The sequence below is a fragment of the Chiloscyllium punctatum genome, chromosome 25 (genome assembly GCF_047496795.1).
Source record: "Chiloscyllium punctatum isolate Juve2018m chromosome 25, sChiPun1.3, whole genome shotgun sequence".
Lineage (NCBI taxonomy): Eukaryota > Metazoa > Chordata > Chondrichthyes > Orectolobiformes > Hemiscylliidae > Chiloscyllium > Chiloscyllium punctatum.
In genome coordinates, this window is record NC_092763.1 from 85,956,932 (window position 1) to 85,978,017 (window position 21,086).

A 21,086-nucleotide genomic window follows, 5' to 3' on the forward strand; every position below is an offset into this window, starting at 1 on the left:
AAGAAAAGACAACATACCTAAACCACTGAATATTTGTGTGGGGCATGGATTCCAAAATATAATCCCATCTGGAGGCCCACTTTATTTTCTCATCCTCCTACATAAAAGAACAAAATGGTAATTTTGTATTTATTACAACACTGAATTAGTTGAGGCATTGCAAATAAGCACACTGAGAAGGATCAGCACTGTGCAGTGAAATATTACTCAATTTAAATTAACATTCAGCATTTATTTTGACCCACCTGTTGCTTCAGTAAACTTAATAAACTTAATCTCAAAATTAGAATTTATTTACATGAATAAGTTATCAAACCCTATAACAGTGTTTGATATTGAGGTCCAATTATTTTCTTACAACTAGAGGCAATGTGGAAAACTGCTTTTTATTTGCAAAAACAAAGGAATCTTTCAACATTGCATACTTATAATTGTTGACTACATCAAAAAATACAGCTATAAAAATTATTAGATGGGCTTTGGGAAGGAAGTGAAGGTCTTGCTGAGTTTTGAAAAGATTTGTAGCTCAGGTTGAGGTTCACAACCAGTCTTGCTGAGGGTGGAGAAACAATTTGCCATAATACCAGGCATTAGTGAACTCAGCAACCCCAGTGAGTTAAGAGGAAATTCAATATACCTATTCTAAATTATGAAGATGGCAGAAACAAAGTTAACAATGATTTTCAAGAGAAAACTGGACAAATAAATCTAAGGAAAGCAATTGCAGGGGTATGGGGAAAAAGTTAAGGGAGTGGGTTTAATTGACTGGCTGTTTCAGAAAACTGGTGCAGGCAAGATGGGCCAAACGATTCTGTGATTCCAAAATTATGTTGATATTAATAAAGGGTGAGTCAAACAACTTAAAAATTGAGAATATCAAAGGGTCTTATCTGTCAGTAACTGAGAAACGTTGCATAAAATTTCCTTTAAACTGATTGCCAAGGCTTGACAGGCACAGCCATTGAAGGTCAAGTCTGAAATTCTACAGAACTGAGAAATATAGATGTCAGAGTCATCGATATGTACAGCACAGAAACAGACTCTTCGGTCCAATTCGTCCATGCCAACCAGATAACCCAACTTAATCTCATCCCATTGGCCAGTACTTGGCCCATATCCCTTTAAACCCTTCCTATTCAGACATCCATCCAGATGCCTTTTAAATGTTGCAATTGTACCAGCCTCCACCACTTCATTACAGATTTCCAAGTTCAAAGGCTGAATGTTTTGGACATGAGGCAGCAGCAATAAATTATACCAGCCATCTCTCAAATCAAGGACAAGCAGAGCTTTAAGAATTCTGTTTTAAGTTTCAAACTATATGGTGAACATCACATCTGTTTGAAAAGGTTTGACTTTCACCCAATTCAAAACCTTCAGAAGAAATTGGTTTGGCTGCTCCTTGCATCAATTCCTCTGCAGCCAAAACCACTATACAGCAACTGATGCTGCAGTCCAGTTGAACTGCCATGATAGGGAGATGGTCATGTCATGGCAATGTCACCAAACTCATTATCCAGAGAACTAAAATACAACTGCAGATGCTGGCAATCTGAAACAAAAACAGCTGAAGAAATTATTCTGAAGGCCATTGGACTCAAACTTCTACTCTTCCTACTCTCCACAGATGCTGCCAGATCACTTTTTTTTCCAGCAATTTGTTTTTGTTTCAGTAATCCAGCAGTCGAGGGCAATGCTTTGGGTCATGGGCTCAGCCCTAGCATGGCAGCTGGTGGAATATAAATTCATTGAAAATGAGTCTTAACACCGCTGCTCATGAAGACTCCCACTGAGTGTTATAAAAAGAAAAGAGTGCATCGGGTTTACTATTATTCTTTAAAGAACGAAATATGACATCCTTACCCAGTGAGAGAGACTCCAAACACAGTAGCTGAATCTTATCTGCCCTGTTAAATAGCCCTCGCAAACCACAGGTGGAGGACAACTAAATATGGACAACGAATGCAGACCTTGCCAGAAATGCCCACATCTCAACAAAGAATTAAACAAAATGTGCAAAGCCACTGTCAATTCCCATTTCAAACAATTTGATTTAACAAATCTTTCTGGATTTCTGGTGATCCCAAGGAACGTAGATTCTAGTTAGACCAACATTGCATCCAGGTAAACATTACTACTGAGGCAGGTTCCCACCACTTACATCTACTGGGAGAGATAAAGCCAAAGCTGTTTATGTTACTTACATTAAATGTAACTGAATAGGTGTACACAATATTAATTTTCTTTTCCTTGTCTTCAGCAGGAATCTCCATTGGTGGCCCCTCACAATTAAGGTGCGATAAGTCTGCATGGTTGTAACTGGAGAGAACAGAATTTAAGTGATATTTTAAACATTGATAGTTACACAAATGTCTTTAACCTTACATATAGCACTCAAAGGTTTGCTTCGAGTTTCATTCAACTGCACTAACACTAAATTTGTGTTATAGCTTCAATTTAGAACAAACAGGTTTCTGTTGCATACTCACACTAAAATTGCATTTCAAGTCAAGATTCATGGTTTGAACTCAATGAATCAAGAGGGAATTCCTGGGTCATTCTGTCAGAATGGTGCGCTGAAGAAAAACAGCTTCAGAACTCAGAAGCAGCGCAAAGGAACTGTACTCGAGAACTGACAAAAATTGCAACTTGGAAAGTCAGTGGCTGAGGAAACCATAGAACATCGAACAATACAGTACAGGTCAGGCCCTTCTGTCCTCTATGTTGCGTTGACCTGTGAACTAATCTAAGCCCATCACCTTACGCTATCCCATCATCATCCCATATACTTATCCAAGGACAGTTTAAATGCCCCCAAAATGGCTGAGTTAACTACATTGGCAGACAAGGCATTCCACACCATTACCACTGAGTGAAGAACCTGCCTCTAACATCTATCTTAAATCTATTCTCCCCTCAATTTGCAGCTATGCCCCCTCGTATAAGCCAGTGTCATCATCCTAGGAAAAAGACTCTCACTGTCCACCTTATCTAATCCTCTGATCATCTTGTATATCTCTATTAAATCCCCTCTTCGCCACCTTCTTTCCAATGAGGACAGACTCAAGTCTCTCAGCCTTTCCTCATAAGACTTTCCCTTCAGACCAGGCAACATCCTGGTAAATCTCCTCTGCACCTTTTCCAACACTTCCACATCCTTCTTGTAATGGGCGACCAGAACTGCACATAATACTCCAACGGAGGCCGGACTAGCATTTTTTACAGTTGCAGCATGACACTCCAGCTCCGGAATTCACTCACACTGCCAATGAAACCTAACACACTGCCTTCTTAATAGCATTATCAACCATGGTGGGAACTTTCAGGGATCTATGTACATGGACTCCAAATTCCCTCTGCACATCCACACTACCAAGAATCTTTCCATCGACCCAGTACTCTGCCAACCTGTTATTCTTCCCAAAGTGCATCACCTCACATTTAGCTGCATCAAACTCAATTTGCCACCTCTCAGCCCAATTCTGCAGTTTATTCAAGTCTCCCTGCCATATTCTTCCACACTATTCACTACTCCACTGACTTTAGTGTCTTCTGCAAACTTACAAATCCATCCACCTATGCCTGTGTCTAAGTCCTTTATAAAAATTACAAACTGCCACGGTCCCAAAAGCATCTCTGTGGCACACCACTAGTAATCGGACTCCAGGCTGAATATTTTCCATTAACCACCACTCGCTACCTTCTTTCAGAAAGCTCGTTTCTAATTCAAACTGCTCGATCACCTTCAATCCCATGCCTCCACACCATCTCCAATAGCCTACCATGTGGACCTTAAAGGCTTTACTGAAGTCCATGAACACTATGTCAACTGCCTTACCCTCACCCACATGCTTGGTCAGCTTCTCAAAAAAACTCAGGTTTGTGAGACACGACCTTCCCTTGAATTCATGTTGACTATTTCTAATCAAATTGTTGCTTGCAAGATGATTATAAATCTTCTGTTTTATAATCCTTTCCAAAACTTTTCCTACAACAGAAGTAAGGCTCACTGGTCTATAATTACTTGGGTCATCTCTACTCTCCTTCCTGAATAATGGCATAACATTTGCAATCCTTCAGTCCTCTGGTACTAAACCTGTAGACAATGACGACTCAAAGATCAAGTCCAAAGGCTTCGCCATCTCCCTCAGCTTTCCAGAGAATCCTCAGGTAAATCCCACCTGGCCCAGGGAATTTGTCTACTTTCACTCCTAGAACTGATACGACCTCCTCCTTACTAACCTCAATCCTGTCAAGTCTAATAACCCATGCCTCAGTCTTCTCCTCTACAATATTCTCCTTTTCCTGAGTGAAAACAGATGATAAATATTCGTTTAGCACCTCTCTGATTTCCACAGGGTCCACTCATCCTTTTAATACTCATGTCTATAGAAAGCTTTAGGGTTCTCCTTTATTCTACTTGAAAACTGCTCATGTCCCCTCTTTGCACTTCTCAACTCTCTTTAAATCCTTCCTAGCTAATGTATAATCCTCTGTCACCTCATCTGAACCATCTCACCTCAATGCCAGACAAGCCTCCCTCTTCCACTTAACAAGAGATACAATTTTTTCTGTCACTTCCTCCCTGCCTGATAAGCACATGCCTATCAAAGTCTTGCAATATTTGTTCCTTAAACCAGCTTCCCATTTCAATTATCCCCATTCCCGGCATTTTTCTGCCCCATTATATGCGTCCTAAGACTCTCCTAATTGCATTATAATTGTCCTTACCCCATCTGTAACTCACGCCCTGTGGCATCACTAAACTAAACGTAACTGAATTATGGTCACTCTCTCCAAAGTGCTCACCTACCACTAAACCAAACACCTGGCCTGGTTTATTACCAAGCAGCAGATCCAGTGTGGCCTCCCTTCTTGTCGACCCTTTGAGATACTGTGTCAGGAAACATTCCTGCACGCATTAGACAAAAACTGATCCATCTGACGTACTAGAGTTATAGCATTTCCAGTCAAATGTTGGGAAAGTTAGAGTCCCCCTTAATGACCACCCTGTCCCTTTCACTCCTGCCCAGAATCGATTTACCAATTATCTCCTCCACATCCCTGGAACGCTACGAAGGCCTATATATATAAAAAAAACTGCCAGTGTGACCTGTCCTCTCCTGTTTCGAACCTCAGCCCATACCACCTCAGTAGACAAATCTTTGTCAAATGTTCTTTCAGCCACTGTTGCACCATCCTTGACTAACAAAGCCACACCTCCCCCTCTTTCACCACCTTCCCTGTTCTTAATGAGAACACTAAATCCTGGAACCTGCAACATCCATTCCTGACTTTGCTCTATCTATGTCTCCGAAATGGCCACAACTTCGAAGTCCCAGGTACCTATCTATGTTGCAAGCTCATCTACCTTATTTCAGATACACCTGGTGAAGTAGACACACTTCAAACCAGCTTGCTGTCTGCCAGCACATTCCTGTCACCGTGAAATCCTGTCCCTATCCTCCCTACTCACATCCTCCTGTGCACTGCAACTACACCTCAGATTCCCATCCCCCTGCTGATCTAGTTTAAACCTACCTGAATAGCTCTGGCAAACATGCTCCCCAGGGTATTAGTACTCCTCTGGTTCAAGTGAAGACCGCCCTGTTTGTAGAGGTCCCACCTTCCCCAGAATGAGCCCTAGTTATCCATAAACCTGAAACCCTACCACCATCTTTGCAGTCACATGTTCAGCTAATATCTCTGTTCTTCGCCTCACTATCACGTGGCATGAGTAATAATCCAGAAATAACAACTCAGCTTGTTCTTGCTCTCAGCTTCCACCCTAACTCCCTGAAATCCTGCTCTATATCCCTGTCCCTTTATCTACAAGATTGGTACCTATGTGGACAACAACTAGAGGCTGGTCACTCTCTCTCCCTTCAGGGCCCCAAAGATACGATCAGAGACATATCACAGACCCTGGCACATGGGAGGCAACACACCACCCATGAGTCTTTTTCGTTCCCAACTTTGACCTCTAACTATTGAGTCCCCAATGACTAACACACTCCTTTCCTCGCTTCCCTTCTGTGCAATAGAGACATCAACCCTGTGCCAGAGACCTGCACCCTAGTGCATGCCCCTGATAAGTCACACACCACCACCCCACCCCCCCCCCCGCCCATTATATTTCTTACACAGCACGCCAGTAGATAATAGATTTTTTGGGGGCAGATGGGTAGCAAGCAGATCGGGTACTTAGAAACAAAGCCAGCAGAGGGGGATTGAGACAAAGAATGGGATAGGCAATCACAAAGATAGCCCATATTAAGCTCAAAACATTCCTCTCTACAGAAACCACCTTACAAATGACTTCGAAAATTCCACTAACAAATTTAATGTAACTGCAAAGGTTGCCTGGATCAGAAGGTCACACTGAAGGGGCACATGCAACAGATGAGCCTCTACCTGACTGCTTGGAATCAGTAGACTGGTCCATATCCAAGAACACAGCGGCCAACTTAAATCAGTAGGCCACCACCATCACGGATTTGATCGGTAAGTGCGTAGAGACCGGCGTACCAAAGTACTTAACCCAGGTGCTCCCCAACCAGAAACCATGAAAAAACTGGGAGACCCAATTCCTACTGAGGTCCAGGTCTGAGGCATTCAAGTCAGGTGTCTTGAGTAGGAAATCTAGGTATCTCGGTAAGTAATGTCTAGTAGAATTACCAACAACAATGCACCCCTCCCTGATGAGCCCATTTGTCATTTTGAACAGAAGGTCAATGAAATTAAGTCACCTGTCCAGACAGCCTTGGGTGTACCTCTACCTAGTCACTGCTGCAGATGTCAGATTGGCCTTTTGGTGGGTGAACCCACAGCAAAGTGATTGACTTGGATGGTGTTCATGGCCGTGCACTCAGTTCTTGCGTGGACCAGCTAGCAGGATTATTCACACACATCTTTAATCTTTCTATACTTTGTGAAGTCCCCACCTACTTCAAGACCACTATCATCCTGGTGCCAAAAGCAAATCAGATGTGCCTCAATGACGACTGGCCAATGGCTCTGACATGCGTCATTATGAAGTGCTTCGAGAGGTTAGTAACAGCACACCAACTACATCCTCTCAGATTGCCTTGATCCCCTACAATTCGCATACTTCCACAACAGGTCAACTGCAGATACCATCTCCCTGGCCCTACGTTCATCCCTGGAACATATGAATAACAAGAACAAGTCTGACTCCCATTTATTGGCTTTAGCTCTGCCTTCCAACACCACAATTCCATACAAACTCATCTTTAAATTCTGCTCCCCTCTCTGCAACGGGATCCTCAGCATCCTGACCCTTAGACCACAATCAGTAAGGATAGGCAATAGCTCCTCCACAATCAACACCAGTGCCCCTCAAGGCTATGGTATCCAACTCTTCACTATACTCCTTATACACAAAATCTGCTCTAATTCCATTTACAAATTTGATAACACCAGAGTACTGGGTCAGATCTCAAAGAATGACGAGACAGTACAGTTAAGAGAGGGCCAGCTTAGTGGCATGGTGTGAAGACAATCATCTCTCTCTCTCAATGGCGGCAAAATGAAGGAGATGGTCATCGACTTCAGGAAGTGGAAGGGAGAATACACCCATCTGCACCAATGATACCATGGAGGAGATAGTCAAGAGCATCAACTTCCAAGGAATGAGAACGACTAATCTGTCCTTGTGACCTGTATCACTACAGTCAAGAAAGCACACCAACACCTCTACGTCCTCAGAGGCTAAGGCAATTCAGCACATCTACAATGACACTTACCAATTTTTATAGATGCACCATATCCAATTACATTACTGCTTGTAACAGCACCTGCTCTGCGCAAGACTGCAAAAAATTAGAGTCGCGAACACAACCCAGTCCATCATGCAAACCAATCTGCTATCCATCGACTCCATCTACACATCTGGCTGCCTCAGGAAAACAGCCAACATAATCAAGGAAGCATCCCACCCCAGTTGTACTCTTTCATGGGACAGAAAGTATAAAATGTAGAAAAACATGTACCAACAGATTTAAGGACAGCTTCGTCCCCGCTGTTAATAGACTTATGCACAGACTTCTCATATTAGTTTCTTTCTCTGAAACTTTAACACTATATTCTGCCTTCTCTTCGGTTACCCTGATATATTTATATAAATTACAATTTGCTGGATACCATACAAAACAATACTTTTCACTAAATCTCAGTACATCTGACAGTAATAAACCAAATGAAGATCTCTAGCATCTGTAGTTCCTTTACAGGTTCCTCCCACCACCAAAAAGTTTCAGGTCTTTAACAGTAATCTTCTATTTGACTCTGACCACAAAGTTTAAAAGTGCTCTAACTTCCTTCATTATATTCCATCAGCAAGCTGCAACCATTTCATTAACCTGTTTTTGCATCTTGCTCATAGCTTGCACCTGCACCGTGATTTTTAATCAGCAAATTGGGATACAATACTCTTGACCTGTTATTATAAACTCCCCCAGAACAGTTCTTGCTACACTTCACAAATCACAGCCTGCAAGCTTGAAAACTTCTGGAAGTTCTATTTCCTGTCAATTAGCCAATCTTCAATTTATGTAAATACATTACCTCTTATACCACAAACTCATCTCACGCGAGCCTTCCTGTGGCACTTTATTTCATGTGTTTTAGAAATCCAAGTACAGTTTGTTTGATGGTTGCATTTTATCTATTCCACTGCTTATCTAAAAATGCCAATAAATTTGTCAATTTGTTGGCCTTTCATAAACCTGCAGGGATCTCGTCTGATCTACATTTTTCTAAATGCTAATAGATTCTAACAATTTCCTGAGAACAGATAAACTAACTGGCCTGTAGCCAGCTGTTATCTATTTTTCTAATCAACCCATGCAGAGATGCTATTACACACCTGCAGAATAGGTGGGACTTGAATCAGTACCTCCCAGTAATGGGGTAAGGTCACTACAACTGTATCATAAGAGGGCCCTTTTGCTCGCTATTATCCCACTTTCATCTTAGTAAATATGACCATCGTTCACAAACTGTCAAACCTCTGGATTTATTATTCAAATAGGATGGAAAATAGACCTGTAATTGGTAATCTAAAGTTTTTAGTTATAACAAGGAAACGTGCACTGAAGTAAAATTATGACTGGTTTATTTATTGCTTGTGACACAGATTATGATTCTCACAAACATGTGGTAAAATACAAATTTTAGAATACTTGTGCAGTTTTTCTTAAAAATACAACTCAGTTGACATATGAAATCTACATAAACTTGTATTTTGGTAATAGCACATTAAAGATCATTGAAAATAGATTTTTAAAATTGGTTCAGAGCTAGAACACTGAGGATTAAAGCAAAGATGATTGATAAGTGAATTTGAGGCCTGAGGGCTGATCCTGATGACAGCTTACCAATCAGCAAAAAACCCATTTATGCTGACTCTGCTTTTTGTTGGCTAGCCAGTCCTCCATCCAAGCTCATAAATTACCCCTAAACCCATGCGATCTTCCCTTGCGTGTTATCCTTTTGCATAGCATCTTCTCAAATGCCTTCTGGAAGTCTAGATATGTTACATCTATGGAACCTCCATTATCCAATTTGCCCGTCACATCTTCAAAAGAAATCCAACAAACTAATCAAACAGGATTTAAGTTTCATGAAATCATGCTGTGATGGATTTGCAAATATCCTGTTAAAACTTCCTTAATAATGGATTCTAACTTGCCCAACAAGACATTAAACTTACTGGTGGATTGTTTAAACTTTCTATCTTTTTGAATAAGGACATGACATTAGCATTTTCCCAAATCATTGGAACATTTCCAGAATGCAAGAAATTCAATTATAACTAATGGATCCACAATTTCTGCTGTCACTTTCTTTACCACATTAGGATATTAGGCCCAGGGGACTGGTCTTCCTTCAATCCCAACAGTTCACTCAGTACTTACTCTCTCACAATGGCAACCGTTTTAAGTTCCTCATTTGCATTTCCCGTGACAACTGGGATAATATTAATGCCCTCGACCTAAAAACTGAAACGATAGTGGTTTAGTTTCTCTGCCATTTTAGCATTCCTCATTAACTCCTGAATGCTCCTCTCTCATCCTCCAAGGTAGCAATATTCACTTTAACTACTCTCTGCCTGTTTAAATATTTGCAGACATTTATGCTGTCCATTTGTATAATTTATACTAGTTTCCTTCCATAGTTCTAATCCTCCAACCTACCAGTGACCTTTACAAGTTAGGTCTTAAGTTTGCCCTTGCTATCTTTACCTTTCCTGCATCTATGAATGCATTTCAACCTTCCTGGAATTTATTTTATTTAGGATGATGGAAAACCTTATTCAATATCTGCCACTGTTAATCAATCGCCCTGCCTTTTACTTTTTGTTGATTCAACTTGGGAAGAAATCTGACCTCGCGACTGTGCTCTTACCTCTGTTTAATAACAACGAGTGCAGAATTGAAGTTTGTCATCCACCAACTGATTTTAAAATTCCAGTGCATTATGATCACTCTTCCCTAGAGAATCCTTTGCTATGAGCTCATTAATTCATCCCATCTTGTAGAAAAGGAGGAACTTTAATCATTCGTGATGGCAACTAATTAAGTACTGAGCAAACAACTGGGCTGAACAAAAAGACCTTTATGTGCAGGTTCATGGTTCCGCTAAAGTGGAGTTGCAGGTTGACAGGGTAGTGAAGACGGCGTTTGGCATGCTTGCCTTCATTGATCAGTATACTGAGTATAGAAGTTGGGAGGTCACTTTGCAGCTGTACTGGACATTGGTTAGGCCACTTTTGGAACATTGTGTGCAATTCTCATCTCCTTCCTATCAGAAGGATGTTATGAAATTTAATAGGTTACAGAAAAGATTACAAAGGGTGATGCCAGGGTTGGAGGGCTGAGTAGGGTGGGACTAATTTCCCTGGAGCAATGGAGGCTGAGGGGTGACCTTATAGGAGGTTTTAGACTTAAGGGGGCAACGTTTTCACGCAGGAGGGTGGTGTACGCATGGAATGAGCTGCCAGAGAAAGTACTGGAGGCTAGCACAATTACAACATTTAAACAAAAGGTACCTGGATGGGTATATGAATACAAAGGATTTAAGAGGGATATGGGCCAAATGCTGGCAAATGGGAATAAATTAATTTAGGATATCAGGTTGGCATGGACGAGTTGGACTGAATGGTCTGCTGCCATAATGTACACCTCGATGACCAAATGCAAAATAGCCTGCTCCCTGGTAGGTTCTGACAACCATTCATTTCAAGTCTTTCACCCCTGACTTGCTGCCTCTCCACTCCTCAAACACTAATGATCCTACCTCTTGGGAACTAGTTTTGCAGCAACCAGCCTTGCACCTTCCCATTCTTTGTTCTTTCCACTGTGGTATGTAATGACGATGTCCACATGATTGAAGACATAGTATGTGTTCTTCTTGTTGAATTCAGACTGCAACATAAAATAATTAACTTTAACTGCAAGTTAACAAAACATAAGTGTCTTCTAGTCAAAACAAATTAGGATATGCAACCCAGAAATTTGCATCTTCATTGTCTCATGTACGTTCAGTGGAAACACATCACATTTCGCATCCACAGTATCACTTACACTGAACAAAGTTCCGCGTGTATGTTCTCAAAACAGTCAATAGTGATTAAATTAAACAGGAAAGAACGACTGAAAATGGGGAATACCTTTTACAGCAACTAAAAAGAGAACCACATCCTCTACTCGCAGCATGGGCTGATACCTGGGATTTTGACATTATGGCCATTTCAGAGACATGGGGAGAGCAGGGACAGGAATGCTTGCTGCAGGTTCTGGGATCTAGATGTTTCAGTAAGAGCAGAGAAGATGGTAAAAGAGTGTGGTGTGGCATTTTTAGTCAAGGTCAGAATTACAGTGGTAGAAAGGACATTTGAGGACTCATCTACTGAGGTAGTATGGCTGAGGTTAGAAACAGGAAAGGAGAGGTCATCCTGTTGTGAGTTTTCTATAGGCCTCCAAATAGTTCCAGAGATGTGGAAGAAAGGATAGCAAAGATAATTCTGAATAGGAGCAAGTGTAACAGAGGACATGAACTTTCCAAATACTATACTACAGCTAAAGGACTTTCGAGGGGTTAGTTTTTGTTCAATGTGCACAGGAGGGTTTTCTGACACAGTATGCTGACAGAAGAGAGGGAGGAGTGTTGGAAAAGCACAGGTCAGGAAGCAGAGGAGCAGGAGAATTGACGTTTTGGGCACAAGCCCTTCATCAGGAATAAAGGGCTAGTGTGCCTGAATGCCGATAGTACTGTTCCTCGGATGCTGCCTGACCTGCTGTGCTTTTCCAGCACCATACTCTCTTCTGACACTCCAGCATCTGCAGTCCTCACTTTCTACACAGTATGTTGGCAGGCCAAAAGAGGAGAGGCCACATTGGATTTGATTCTGGGTAATGAACCTGGCCAGGTGTCAGATTTGGAGGTAGGTGAGCACTTTGGTGCTAATGACTACAATTCGGTCATGTTTACTTTAGCAATGGAGAGGGATACGTATATACCACAGGGCAAGAGTTATAGTTGAGGGAAAGGCAATTATGATGCGGTCAGGCAAGGTTTAGGATGCATTGAATGGGGAAGCAAACTGCAGGGGATGGGCACAATTGAAATGTGGAGCTTATTCAAGGAACAGCCACTATGTCTCCTTGATAAGTATGTAGTGGTCATGCAGGGAGGAAGTGGTCAAGCGAGGGAGTTGTGGTTTAATAAGGAAATTGAATCTCTTGTCAAGAGGAAGGAGAGGGGCTTCTGTTAGGATGAGACATGAATGCTCAGTTAGGGCACTTGAGAGTTAAGAGTTAGACAAGAAAGACCTAACAAGAGTGCTAAGAGGAGCCAGGAGGGGCCATGAGAAGTCGTTGGCAGACAAGATCAAGAAAACCCTAAAGCTTTGTATTGGTATATCAGGAATAAAAGAATGACTAGTCTAAGATTAGGGCCAATCAAGGTTGGTAGTGAGAAGTTGTGTGTGGACTCTGAGATAGGGGAAGCGCTAGATATTTTTCATCAGTATTCACATGAGAAAAGTACATGTACAAGGAGATATTATCGATTTTTACACTTTGGAGAATTGCTAAGTTCCCTGGACTGGATGGAATTTATCCTAGGATTCTCTGGGAAGTCAGGGAAGAGATTGCAGAGCCTTTGGGCTTTGATCTTTATCTCATCATTGTCTTCAGGAATAGTGCTAGAAGACTGGAGGATAGCAAATGTTGTTCCCTTGTTCAAGCAGGGGAGTACAGACAACCCCGGTAATTTCAGTTGTGGGTAAACACAGGTAAAATGTTGGAAATGGTTTAAGAGATATTCATATCTAGATGATTATAGATACTAAGTCGATTAGGGATAATCATTACTTCTCAGAAGGGTGGTCATACCTCACAAACCTTATTGAGTTCTTTGACAAGGTGACAAAACAGATGGATGAGGGTAAAGCGGTTGATGTGGTGTATATGGATTTAGTAAGGTGTTTATTAAGGTTCCCCACAGTAGGCTATTGCAGAAAATAAGGAGGCATGGGATGGAGGGTAGTTTAGTGGTTTGGATCAGAAATTGACTATCTGAAAGACGACAGAGGATGGTGGCTAATGGGAAATGTTCATCCTAGAGTTCAGTTACTAATGGTATACCGCAAGGATCTGTTTTGGAGCTACTGTTTGTCATTTTTATAAATGACCTGGATGAGGGCATAGAAGGATGCGTTAGTAAATTTGCGGATGACACTAAGGTCAGTAGAGTTGCGGGCAGTGCCAAAGGATATTGCAGTTCACAGAGGGACATAAATAAGCTGCAGCGCTAGGCTGAGAAGTGGCAAATGGAGTTTAATGAAATTAAAAAAAAAAAGAGAGAGAGAGGGGTGATTCACTTTGGAAGGAGCAACAAGAATAAAGAGTCCTGGGTTAATGGTAAGATTCTTGGTAGTGTAGATGAACGGAGAGATCTGTGTCCATGTACACAGATCCCTGAACTCTGCCACCCAGGTTAATAGGGTTGGTAAGGCAGCAGACAGTGTATTAGCTTTTATTGAGGGGGGGATAAACTTTTGGAGACATGAGGTCATGCTGCAGCTGTACACAACTCTGGTGCAGCTGCATTTGGAGCACTGTGTACAGTTCTGGTCACCGCATTATAAGAAGGATGTGAAAGCTTTGGCAAGGATGCAGAGGAGATTTACGAGGATGTTGCTTGGTATTTGAGTGGGGGGTCTTATGAGGAAAGGCTGAGGGACTTGCGGCTGTTTTTGTTACAGAGGAGGAGATTGAGAGGTGACTTAATTGAGACATAAAATAATCAGATGGTTTGATAGGGTGGACAGTGACAGCCTTTTCCCTTGGATGGTGAATGCAAGCACGAGGGGACATAGCTTTAACTTGAGGGGTGAAAGATGTAGAACAGATGTTTCTTTACTCAGTAGTAGGGCTGTGGAATGCACTGCCTGCAACTGTAGTAGACTCGCCAACTTCAAGGGCATTTAAATGGTGATCGGATGGACATATGGATGAAATGGAATAGTGTAGGTTAGATGGGCTTCAGATTGTTGCACTGGCCTGTAAAACCATCGAGGGCCAAAGGGCCTGTTCTGTGCTGTCATGTTCTATGTTCTAGAATCCATTTAACACAGGTAAACCACTAGCTGTTTTTAGTGTGTAGGATGCAGTTAAGTACAAAAGTGAAGTTAAATAAAAAGGAACACAAGGCCCACAACTTCTACCATCCAAAAGCACAAGAACAGCTGATGCAGTGAAACACCACCACCATAAGTTTCCCCTCCAAGTCACATCCCATCATTACTTGAAACTATAATTGCCATTCTTTCACAGTTGCTGATACAAAATACCGGAACTCCCCGGGTACACCTGTATCCCACAGACTGCAGCAATGGAAAAAAGCAGCTTGCCACCTTTCAAAGGCAATGAGGGGCAGGTAATTGATGTTGGCCTTGCCAGGGATTTCCACAAATGAATAAAACCAAAACCAAGACAGAGATAGCTTTGAAGCTTAAGGAATGTGCATCTGTTGAAGCTAATTTTAACTCTTGCAAATGGAAATAAATACCAAAATGTCAATATACATAGTCACTGTGTTGTTACTGTGGAGATGACCACTTGGGCCATTGAGCTTGGACTGGCTCTATAACCTCGCACCAATCTCCTGCCTTTTCCCATATTCCTGCAAACCATTTCTAAATAATTATCCAGTATCCTCTTGAATGTCTCAACTGAACTTGTCCCAATATTTCCAGGCAGTGCATTTCACACCCTGTGCACTTGCTTTGAGAAAAGGTTTTCTCCCATCACCCCTGCTTTATTCAAATGTCACTTTTAATCAATACCTTCTCTTGTTTTCTTCAAGCAGAAACAGCATCTATCTACTCTACCCAGCCCACTCATGATTTTGAAAACCTCTCATCAAATCTCCTCTCCGCATTCTTCTCTCCAAGTAGAAGTGTCTCAACTTCTTCAATCTATCCTAACAACTGAAGTAACCACATCAAATGATGTCCCAAAACTGAGGTCAAAGATACCTGATACTCCTTAAAAAAAAATTGAAATTGGGGTTAGAAGAGGAATACTTGAGTGCACACAAATTATAAATTAACAACTCAAATCAATGAAGTTCTGAAATGTACAAAGTACAGGTGTCCTTTTCTGTCTGAATAAATTGAAAAAAGCTGACAAGTTGCATTAGTGAGGTCAGAACACACGAGTTGATTGTTCTGCGCACAGTTATGGCGTTCATACCATAAAGGATGCAAAACCAACACAGTAATTACAAAATAAAATTATAACTGAAAAGATATAGCTTTCAAGACAGACAGAGCAGGCTGGGTCACCCAACTCCAGAAAAGAACAAACATTCAAATTATGAATCTATTTTACATTGTTGACGCAGAGGTGATATTTCCACTTACGGGGGGAGCCATGAAGGAAGTGTCAAATGCAGGACAGTCACTAATGAATCCGTAAAGGAATTCAGGAAAAGCATGTTATCCAGAAGTTAATAAGTGGGTAGAGTGAGTGACATGGATGCATTTACAGAAAAAAACAGGTCAAATGCAAGAAATGGAGAGAGAACTTGTAAATGTTCAGAAGGATTAGGGCTGGCTCATGTGGAGCATAAAGATAAACACAGGGCCAATAACCCTTTTGCCTCAAACAACCTTTGTAATTCTACCCAAGACGTCACATTTTAATCAACTAAAAACTTAAAGATAAGGAAGAGGCAGCAGAAGACAAACAGTTATTTAAAGATTAAGGCAACTTACGTTAATGACACAAGCATCTTTTGGGCGGCCATCCTGAGTAACAAAGCATCCAATTGGAAATCCAGGATTACAAAATTTTTGGCCATCTTCTACATCATAACACCATGTGACAGGCATGTTATCAATAATCCTACAATGAACAATGACAGGAGTGTTTTGTTGTTTTTCAAATTACATAAGATAGTAAAGAACAGGAATTTCAATGCAGTGTCATCAAAATTTAACTTGCAAAAATGAAGCAATTTTTCACATTGCGATGTTACCAGGCTGCCATATAAATAGTGCTGTTTGCAAAGTTCAAAATTGAAGTATGAGTGGGGACATCCCCATTGATCAGAAAGATAGACAGATCACAGCTGTAAAATTGACATTTGCTTTTGACTAAAGTTTACCCAAAACTCAAAATCGAAGTGCACGCCTCCATTTCTAAACTTAAAGAAAGCTGCAGAGGCCAGTTTATCGGAAACAAAAACTGGAACAGCTGCTAACCAGAACTGGCAGCATCTGGAGAGAAAACAGAGTTAATGATTCAAGTCCAGTCTTTTTTTTAAAAGGACTTGTTCAGATGCCTGTCCACAAATCCCTGAAGGTGGCAGAGTAAGCTAATAGGGCAGTTAAAGGCAAGTGCCCCATATACATTTTTATCAGTTGCAGCATACATTACAAAAGCAGGAAGATCATATTGGAGCTGTACAGGGCTTTGTAGAGACCACAGCTGCAGTGCTGTGTCTAGTTCTGGTCTCCACACTATAGGAAGATGGCACTGGGGGGCTGCTGAGTAGATTCACCAGGAGGTTGCCTGGAATGGTGCATTTCATCTATGAAGAGAGGCTGAAGAAGCTCAGGTTATTTTCAAGTTGCTGATCACTTGGCCTCATCACTCTTTTACGACCCAATGGCATACTTTGTCTTAAAGGGCATTTCATTACATTGAAAGCTCTATATATGGTAGTTTCTTATATATGGTTCTATGTACACACACATATGAAGGTTCCGTATAGATGTTAGTTGTTTGGTAGGACTGAATTGTAAATAAAACCTGCTAGGACAAAACTTTATACTGAATGAGAAACAAGGCACTGATTGGCTGGGTAAATAGACTCTAGATTCCCCATGGCAAAGCCATGGCCAACACACCAATAAACAAACAGTCACTCCAAGCTGTTTGTTCAATTCAAAAAGGCAAGTTGACTCTGATCACTCAACAGGGAATGTTCCAATTCCACCCTTAGATCAATTTCCAAGTCAACTCTATGGTCAAACAGTCCTAATGACACTGGACATATAATCCAGAGTCCCAGCCTATGCTCTATCATCGCATGGGTTGCTTTCATCACAGCCAAATCATTTCATCCATTGATCATCCCCATTAGCAGCATTTCTCTCCCCAGCGCATTCATTGTCCACTCCCTTGTCTACCCAACTGCTGCTCTTTCTCTGGATTCCATTTCTACCTATCGTTCACCCCGCTCCCCTTACCAATCCCAAGTCTTCAGCATAAATACCACCTTTTCCAAGCTACAATCAGTTCTAACAAAAGGGTCACTGGACCAAAAGTATTGACCCTGCTTTCTGTGCAAAAATACTGCCAGACTGCTAACGTTGAAAAGCTGAAATGAATCGAGTGGAACAGTGTGTAAATACTAAAAGATTGGTTGAGCTAAGTGACCTGCACTGAGTTTATACCTTTTGCAGATGCACGTAATATTCCTTAACTGGACCACAGTTTCATTGAAAAAAAGTGTTGAAGATCGAAGAAATACCTCCAACACTATTGAGATGTATTGTTGCTGTTCTATGCACTTACCAATGGTGTTGGTAATTCAGGAGAATTCCTTTCTTTATGAAAGACAGCTTGTCTGCACTCTGCCTATCTTGTGGATTGTAGGGTTTCATACAAACAGGTTTACATGCTTCAGGTTTGTTAAATGTGAACTGTTGAGGGAAGGGAAAAGGGTTATTTTACCTCCTGAACTTAGTTGCTAAGACATTCAGACTTTATCACAAAGTAAAAGAAATGAATTCCAATGTAATAATTATATAACAATCTTACATACCACTGGAAAACTTAGCATTGGTATTTTTCATTGTAATGCAATGTGTACGTTGAGCAGAACAAGAATCAACTGATACTTTCAGTTGACTGTAAGACCAAAGAAATCCCATGCAATACTTAAATACAAAATCACTCTTCCACTAGGCTTGCTGACTTTGTGAGCAAGAATCTTTGTCAGGACTAATACATGCACAAATGCAAATTTTTGAACATTTGGCTCAAGGACTTAGTGATAGTGGATTTATCATTATCACAAAGTTACATTGAATGGAAACAGGTGCCAAGGAGGCAGAGAAAATTGTCAGTAAACAAAGACTAGCTACCAGGCATGAACTGCACCCTGCCAAAAAGGACAGGCAAAGGTGGAAATGTGGAGCACCAGGAGTAAAATGTCAGACATGCAAGGACTTGAAAAGAGAAATGTGTTGGTCTTTTAACAGAAGGTGTAATTTTACCGAATCATTTACTTCACCGCTTCTTCTGAGTGCTTGCTGTGCACAGCTGCCACATGATGTATACTGCAACAGTGTCATTGCTTCAATAGTGTTTCATTAGCTGCAAACCACTGATTTATATCACACTTTCCACTACCTTGGGATGATTCAAAGCCACTTGCAAGTAACTCCACAGAAGGTCTGCTAGCAGGAAACTTGCCATCAGGATATATGAACACCAACTGGCCACCAAAAGACACAACCAGCTAGCACTAGTTTCTATACATACAGACAAAGGAGGACACCACTTTGACTGGGACAACACACATATCTTAGGACAGGCGAAACAAAGACACACAAAAATTCTTAGAGGCATGGCATTCTAACCAGAACTCCATCAGTTTAGATTCTATCTACCTTTTCTTGAAAGAGGTGGGACATTCCACCAGTGCTTCACTGGAGACACTCACGGATGATGTTTCCTAGTATGGTGACAAAACATCTGAAAACAAACCTTTAAGCTCAGTGAGCTAACTTCCATGCTTATCAACCTGAGCTACAAATCTCAAAAATCACTAGTCTATGGAAGTTTCAGGGTGGACTAATCACATTGTGATGCATAATGTTATGGGTTATAGGCATAATGGAAATGCTACTGGCCTATTAGTCCTGATCTCTGGGCTAATGATATTGAGAAAAGGTCAAATTCCACAAAGGCAGGATAGGGAATTTAAATTCAGTGAACAAATCTGGAATTAAAAGCCAAATCAACAATAGTAAACATGGCGCTCCAGGGGAAAACAGCCCCAGCCTATCCAGCCTCTCCCTATAGCTCAAATCCTCCAACCCTGGCAACATCCTTGTACATCTTTTCTGAACCCTTTCAAGTTTCACAACATCTTTTCGATAGGAAGGAGACCAGAATTGCACGCAATGTTCCAAGAGTGGCCTAACCAATGTCCTGTTCAGCGTCAACATGACCTCCCAACTCCTGTACTCAGTACTCTGACCAATAAAGGAAAGCATACCAACCGCCTTCTTCACTATCCTATCTACCTGCGACTCCACTTTCAAGGAGCTATGAACCTGCACTCCAAGGTCTCTTTGTTCAGCAACACTCCCTAGGACCTTACCATTAAGTGTATAAGTCTTGCTAAGATTTGCTTTCCCAAAATGCAGCACCTCGCATTTATCTGAATTAAACTCCATCTGCCACTTCTCAGCCCATTGACCCAACTGATCAAGATCCCATTGTAATCTACATCATCTCCAATTTTGGTGTCATCTGCAAACTTACGAACTATACCTCGTATGTTCATATCCAAATGATTTATACTAAATGACAAAGTAGTGTACCCAACACAAATCCTTGTGGCACTCCACTGGTCACAGTACTCCAATCTATGAAAAACCCTCCTCAACCACCACCCTCTGTCTTTGAGCCAGTTCTGTATCCAAATGGCTAGTTTGCCCAGTATTCCATTCGCTCTAACCTGTCTAACCAGTCTCCTACTGGTAACCTGTCAAAAGTCCACATAGATCACATCCTCCTCATCAATCCTCTGTCACTCCCTCAAAAAACCCAATTGTTTGAGAGATGCAATTTCCCACACACAAAGCCATGTTGACGATCCCTAATCAGTCCTTGCCTTTCCAAATACATGTACATGCTGTCTCTCAGGATTCCCTCCAACTACTTGCCCACCACGGACTTCAGGCTCATAGGTCTATAGTTCCCTGGCTTGTCCTTACCACAGTGGCACCACGTTAGCCAACCTCCAGTCTTCCACCCAACCTCACCTGTGACTATCAATGATACAAATATCTCAGCAAGGGGCCCAGCAATCACGTCCCTAGTTTCCCAGAGTTTGAGGGTACACCTGATTGGGTCCTGGGGATTTATCCACTTTTGTGCGTTTCAAGAAATTCAGCACTTCCTCCTCTGTAATCTGGACATTTTGCAAGATGTCGCCCTCTATTTCCCTACAGTCTATATCTTCCATATCGTTCTCCACAGTAAACACTGATGCAAAGTACTCGTTTAGTATCTCCCCCATCTCCTGTGGCTCCACACAAAGGCCGCCTTGCTGATCTTTGAGGGGCCCTATTCTCTCCCTAGATATCCTTGTGCCCTTAAAATGTATTTGTAGACACTCTTTGGATTCTCCTTAATTCTATTTGCCAAAGCTATCTCATGACCCCTTTTTGCCCTCCTGATTTCCCTCTTTAATATACTCCTACTTCCTTTATTGCCTAAGGATTCATTCGATCTAATCTATACCTGACATAT

At 41.5% G+C, this 21,086-nt stretch overlaps 1 protein-coding gene across 1 annotated transcript in view; it reads right to left on the reverse strand.

Moving 5' to 3' along the window:
* LOC140496092 (transmembrane 9 superfamily member 2-like) overlaps positions 1 to 21,086 on the reverse strand; it is a 122,747-nt gene that overhangs the window by 54,153 nt on the left and 47,508 nt on the right. Inside the window, exons 4-8 of the mRNA XM_072595630.1 lie at positions 18,114 to 18,241; positions 16,307 to 16,436; positions 11,320 to 11,447; positions 2,205 to 2,319; positions 18 to 97 (exon numbers count right to left, since the gene is read on the reverse strand). Coding sequence (XP_072451731.1) covers positions 18 to 97; positions 2,205 to 2,319; positions 11,320 to 11,447; positions 16,307 to 16,436; positions 18,114 to 18,241 — 581 coding nt within the window. The remainder of the gene's footprint in view (positions 1 to 17; positions 98 to 2,204; positions 2,320 to 11,319; positions 11,448 to 16,306; positions 16,437 to 18,113; positions 18,242 to 21,086) is intronic.